We start from the raw sequence: 5,904 nt of genomic DNA on the forward strand, positions 1-5,904 counted from the left end.
GACCCATTCGGACCAAAGAAGCCGGACAAGGAGATGCTCGGACCGGAAATGCCTTACCTAAGTGACATTGGAGCCTTAATGTATTTGGCTAGCCATACAAGACCGGACATTAGTTTTGCCGTGAGTTTACTGTCTAGATTTAGTTCATGTCCGACACTTAGGCACTGGAACGGAAAAAAACATCTGTTCAGATATCTGCAAGGAACAACCGACCTTGGATTGTTCTATACCGACCAGCCGGGAAAGAGCTTGGTTGGATATGCAGATGCTGGGTACTTATCTGACCCACACAATGCTAGATCTCTGCCATGATACGTGTTTATGCACAGTGGAGCTGCAGTATGTTGGCGGTCCACAAAACAATCCTTAGTGGCCACATCCTCTAATCATGCCGAGATCATAGCCATGTTTGAAGCAAGCCGAGAGCTTGTGTGGTTGAGGAACATGACCGGCCATATCCATAAAGAGAGTGAAAGTGGTTCAAGTTCGGTCCAGTGACAATTCAGCCGATCTTTTCATCAAGTCTCTGCCAACCTCAACGTTCAAGAAGCTGGTTCATCAGATAGGAATGCGCCAGCTGAAGGATCTTCAGTGATGCCTTCATCAGGGGGAGTATCATGTGTTGTACTCTTTTTCCTGTCTACGGTTTCCATTTTTCCCACCTTGGGTTTTTGGTTTTCCTAGAGAGGTTTTAATGAGGCAACGTCGTGCATGATACAAACCCATATGGTTATAGCATCCAAGGGGGAGTGTTATAAATCATGAAGTGGATTGCTATTAACCAAGACCAGAAGAGAAGGCCCATCAGCCACGTCTATGCCCAGCCGCGGCCGCGACCAAGAGGAGAGAGAGTCGGTCGGTTTAGACCGACTTAGGATTATGACGTTTTCCTTTTCTTGTTATCTTTAGTTTTCCTATTTCCTTTTGGATTAGGTTTTGTACATTTTCCATTTATCTGTTCTTTGTATCCCCTATATAAAGGGAACTTATTATTCAGAAATAAAACACACAGTTTCCCCATTCTTTCACAACAATCTGTAGTTTTTACAAGAAGATTGATTTTACGCCAGACATAAATTACATACTATAAGCGATGCAAAAAGTCTTCAAAAATGTGTGTAAAAAAAAAAAATGTGTGTTCTGCAATGTTACTTCTGTCTGTGTGTTATGTACGGGTTGGTGTCATTTTATTAACGTCTAATAAAGCCCGAAATATAAATGGGCTTTAAGAGGAGTATTAGACCCATATATATTCTGATAAAACCTTAATTTCTCTTCTCCTGCCCCTCGGCGACTCTGTTGTTGAATCCATTAATAGCTATTAGCCTTTAATGAAAATTGTGAAAACAAATGACTTGGGCTTGTGTGTTTAACAGCCAAAACAAACATTAATAATGAACACAAAGGGACTTGTCCCACATCGGTGGGAACAAGAGGAAGACAACTATTTATATATGGTCACTTGATATCATGTGTTAAACAGCTTGGAGAAAGAGGAAGGCTTTCCACGCGCGTGCCGCCGCCGTCCGGCTCGGCGTGGACTTGGACTTGGACTTGGACTTAGATTTGGGCTTGGGTCTTGGTGGAGGGCCTCCGATCGAATAAGAATATTATTTTTTAACCAAGTTAAGCTTAATGTTTTGCCATTTAATTCCGGAAAAAACGACATGCATTTTATTTTAAACAACACGTAGTTCATTTAAAAATAACATGCTGTCTCTCTTCTTGACGATAAGTTTAAATGAGACAAGATCTTGCGGAGGAAGTTTCGTAACGCCTCGCCTCCGAGATCCTCGCGAGATTTCTGCCAACGTGCGCACGTGCTGCATCAGTTACGGAAAGTGGCTCGTCTTCTCCTCTTTATAAACTCGTCGCCTCCTTCATTTCTCTTTAAGTTTTTACGCAACAAAAAATCACCAAATCCCTCAACGTAAGTCTAGAGAGTGTTACTTAGAGTTTAAAGTTCGATAGAGCGATCACGAGTGAGCCGTTATTTGTCTACCATGGTTGTATCATGGGACTCTATATTCGTACAGTCTCGTCTCACTAACGGAGTGAATATTTTGAGTTAAGGAAAGATATCATATCTCGACTCCATGTCTGTTTGCGAATACGATTTCTTATCGTTCTTGTATTCGTTCTTACATTCATCTATTTTTCTTAACATCGCTGTTATTTTATCGTTTATGTCATTCCGGTTTATAGGCGTCTACAATCTTAACTAAAAATATTAACTCAATATTCTCATTGGGCCGGAGGCCCTCCACCAGAACTGTTTCTCATTGGAGCAAAACCAAATGATAATTTGTGTGCCCAGAAAATACCGAATCATATGTTGGTCTGCTGCTACTCCAAGGTTCTCTTCCTCTTCTACAATGGTAATGTCAAGCATTGTAACTGAATCTGAAAGCATTGTTTACTGGTTGATAGTTCATACAAGTATGTATTTATGTATATCAGAATCTGGTTTTACACTAAACCCAAATGCAAAAACTGTGTTTTTGACTATAAACAAACAACTGTGGAATGAGTGATGCCACTTTTGTATTCTGTTGACTTCTTCTTCTTTCTAATCAACATGTCTTTATGAATAATAAAGTCTAGACCTTTCTTGAGTTAGTCAAAGATTGGGTGGTGGAACCGGCACGGGAGGGCTCCTATAAAAGCAGGTGTTGCAAAAGAGATGGGTATATTGTCTCATTTGAGGGACGGAGAAGAACGGTCAGGCTCAGGAAGGGATTGCAGCACTCAGGGATAACGTGGATACTCTCATTGTTATTCCAAACGACATGTTACTCACAGCTGTCTCTCTATTTCGACTCCTGTTCCAGAAGCATTCAATCTGGCAGATGATATGCTTCGTCAAGGGGTACCGTGGAATCTCTGATAACATCACGGTATGGCTTTGTTCATGTGTTTGTCTTCAATGGTAATCTTTGTCTATAGCTGTGTTTTTTTTATCCTTGCGTTTGCAGATTCTTGGATTGGTTAATGTGGATTTTGCTGATGTGAGGGCTATAATGGCAAATGCAGGTTCTTCATTAATGGGAGTAGGAACAGCTACAGGTAAGAGTAGAGTGTTCTTCAGATTTGGGACTTTCTGTAGATAGGCGCTGTTTTCTGAACGGTCAAGTAGTAACAGTATGCATATCTGGGTAGAAAGAAGGTAGCCCTGTGATGTAGTATAGGTCACGCTAGATGCATATTGTTACAGATTACCATTAAAATGGAACCAGTCTGATAATGTTTGGTATACTGAAAATTACTATATGATCCGCCATGTAACTTCTGCTATATATGCATTTTGATGCATCAAACATAAGCGTAAACTTAGAACTATTTTGATGCAGTGTTCTGGTTATCACCATCATCATCATCATCATATTCGGCACTGTGGTAGATCCATCCTTTAGTGGTCAAGTAAGTCATCTTCTTTCTTTGATCTTCTTCTCACATATGAGCTCCCAGAATCTTTTTGTAAACATTTTTTTCTTGTCAGGTAAGTATTACCCTAATAGCAACCGGCTTCAAACGCCAAGAAGAAGGAGAAAGGAAGCCACTTCAGGTCTTCTGCACTTTGTCTCCCTTAACAATACACAATATACTCTTGATTCTTACAAATCTCTTTTATATGAAAACGCAGGGGACGCAAGTGGATGCATCAATGGGAGTAACAAGACGTTCTTCTTCATCATTCACTGAAGGTAGTTCCATAGAGATCCCAGATTTCTTGAAGAAGAAAGGCCGCTCTTGCTATCCTCGTCTCTAAATGTCATATCCTATAAGTAGTTGCCTCTCCAAGTGATTCATTAATAGGTGTTAGTAATGATTTTATTGTTGATTATTTACATGAATCACAATAATGTTTATTGACAGATGCTATTATATATAAATCTAAGTATCTGTCTCACTTCTTTCAAGAGTTTGATCAAATATAAACACATAGATTTAGAAAATGACGAAACCAGAGGACCATATAAGATGTACATGTAACAGAGAAATATGTGTTACGATGGTGCATGCATGATTGCATGCAGATATGGTTCTGGTTGTTTAAAAGAATCATAACTTTTTAACTCTTTATAAAAACGTAGGCGACATAACCGGACACATTAATATATAACAAGATGCCCTAGACCCCTAGTTCTACCAGAGCCGAGTATTGGCCAATAGCCCCTCAAAACATTAAGAAAAATTGACATACATAAAAGCTCTTAAATTTTTATTAAAAAATTATATTAACCTTTACTAAATTATTTATAGCCCCCACAATTTTAAGATTCGATCCCACATACGGTTCTTGGGGATGAAAGGCCGCCTCGCTAGCCGTGTGGTTACTTACATGCACGAATTCTCCGGTCGATTGACACACGTATTATTTACTTCCTAAGAGCATCTTTTAACACTAGGTTTTTAACATAAGTTTCCAAAATAAAATAAAGTAAAATAATAAAAAGTTATGAAAGAGAAAAAAGAAGGGTTCTAAGACCAGGTGCAACGCAGGATATTAGCTAATTCTTAGCGCTAATCCTTATGCATTAAGAATAAAATAATAATTAAACTTGACGTTACGCTAAGGTTGAATCCTTAATGAAGGATTTATTTTCGGTTGATCCTTGATGCGCTGGCAACGTCTGATTGGATTGGGAAAGAGATGTGTTTTGTTAGGGGAAAAAAACTCGGTCATTTTCGCGACTCGAGCAGAAAAAAAAACTTTTTCACCTCTCCCGGCGAAACAAAAGGCGATTCTGCGATCCGCTTTGTTCAAGGTAAATCAGACCATTTTAGTTCTTTATTTTTGCATTTGGAGTTGATGCATGTTGATTCATCAGTGTTTATGGATTCGATTGTGGGGATCAAATAGATTTTGGGTTTAAAATTGAATTGGGGATTAAAATCGAATTAGGGTTTTCGTCTGGTCTTACTTTTTTCTTCTTTTCTACTCGCTTCTTTGTTTATGGATTCGATTGTGGGGATCAAATAGATTTTGGGTTTAAAATCAAATTGGGGATTAAAATCGAATTAGGGTTTTCTTCTGGTCTTACTTTTTTTTCTTTTCTACTCGCTTCTTTGTTGGTTTCATCACGATTAAAGGATTTTGATCCGCTTATATGTTTTTGTTCTTGTAGGTTCTGAAATAGAGGAAGAATTACGAGATATGAAAGCACACAAAGCATACTACAACATGCTTCATTTCGTTGCAAATGCGCAACAGGGGATTCCCAAGATGTGCCCCTGTGGATCTATCACGAAGGAGGTCGTCGATGAAGAGGATACATATGACTACCTCCCTGGGAAAAGATACTTCATATGCAAAGACTATGAGGTTTGAATTCTTCTATCTATATTTATCGATCTCGTCCTTCCATATTTATTTGTTGTTTGATAAATTCTGTTCTGTTTTCGTAGAATGACGGGATGCATTTCAGGCAACCATGGGTTATGGGAATGCAACAAGAGGTTGAGAGACTCAAAGAACGTTTTCACGAGCAGGAGAAGCTTCTGCGAGAGTGCGAGGCACTTAAGGTGAGTTCTGTCTGATGGTTCACTCTCTTATTAATCATCTTTCTAAGATATTCATTTGTTAATCTGCTTTCTTTTCAGGGCCAGGTGAGGATGCTGCTTATGCGGGTGGCTGAACTCGAGAAAAGAAACTTACCGGTTTCTAACTAAGGTTAGTGTTTGAACTTACCAGTTAGAATTCAAATGGAATTTAGTTTGTAGTTAGAAAAGAAACTAGGATTGTGTAACCGTGTCACTTAGTAGTTGAGAATACTTGAAAACAAACTAGGATTGTGTAACCGTTTAATGTTTCTGAGCAAATAACTTTTAGTTTGTAGTTAGGAAACAGACTAGGATTATTAATGCACACCAAACCACCATTTAATTGTGCGTAACTGCACT

At 38.9% G+C, this 5,904-nt stretch overlaps 1 protein-coding gene across 1 annotated transcript in view; it reads left to right on the top strand.

The window, feature by feature from the left end:
• Positions 1 to 5,673, top strand: part of LOC106338678 — a 9,736-nt gene extending 4,063 nt beyond the window's left edge. Inside the window, exons 2-10 of the mRNA XM_013777600.1 lie at positions 2,707 to 2,897; positions 2,976 to 3,066; positions 3,160 to 3,166; positions 3,351 to 3,420; positions 3,500 to 3,565; positions 3,644 to 3,704; positions 5,130 to 5,326; positions 5,410 to 5,526; positions 5,605 to 5,673. Of these exons, the coding sequence (XP_013633054.1) occupies positions 2,707 to 2,897; positions 2,976 to 3,066; positions 3,160 to 3,166; positions 3,351 to 3,420; positions 3,500 to 3,565; positions 3,644 to 3,704; positions 5,130 to 5,326; positions 5,410 to 5,526; positions 5,605 to 5,673 (869 nt within the window). The remainder of the gene's footprint in view (positions 1 to 2,706; positions 2,898 to 2,975; positions 3,067 to 3,159; positions 3,167 to 3,350; positions 3,421 to 3,499; positions 3,566 to 3,643; positions 3,705 to 5,129; positions 5,327 to 5,409; positions 5,527 to 5,604) is intronic.
• Positions 5,674 to 5,904: the final 231 nt, after the last annotated feature.

Source organism: Brassica oleracea, chromosome C4, assembly GCF_000695525.1.
Source record: "Brassica oleracea var. oleracea cultivar TO1000 chromosome C4, BOL, whole genome shotgun sequence".
In the NCBI taxonomy this organism is placed as follows: Eukaryota; Viridiplantae; Streptophyta; class Magnoliopsida; order Brassicales; family Brassicaceae; genus Brassica; species Brassica oleracea.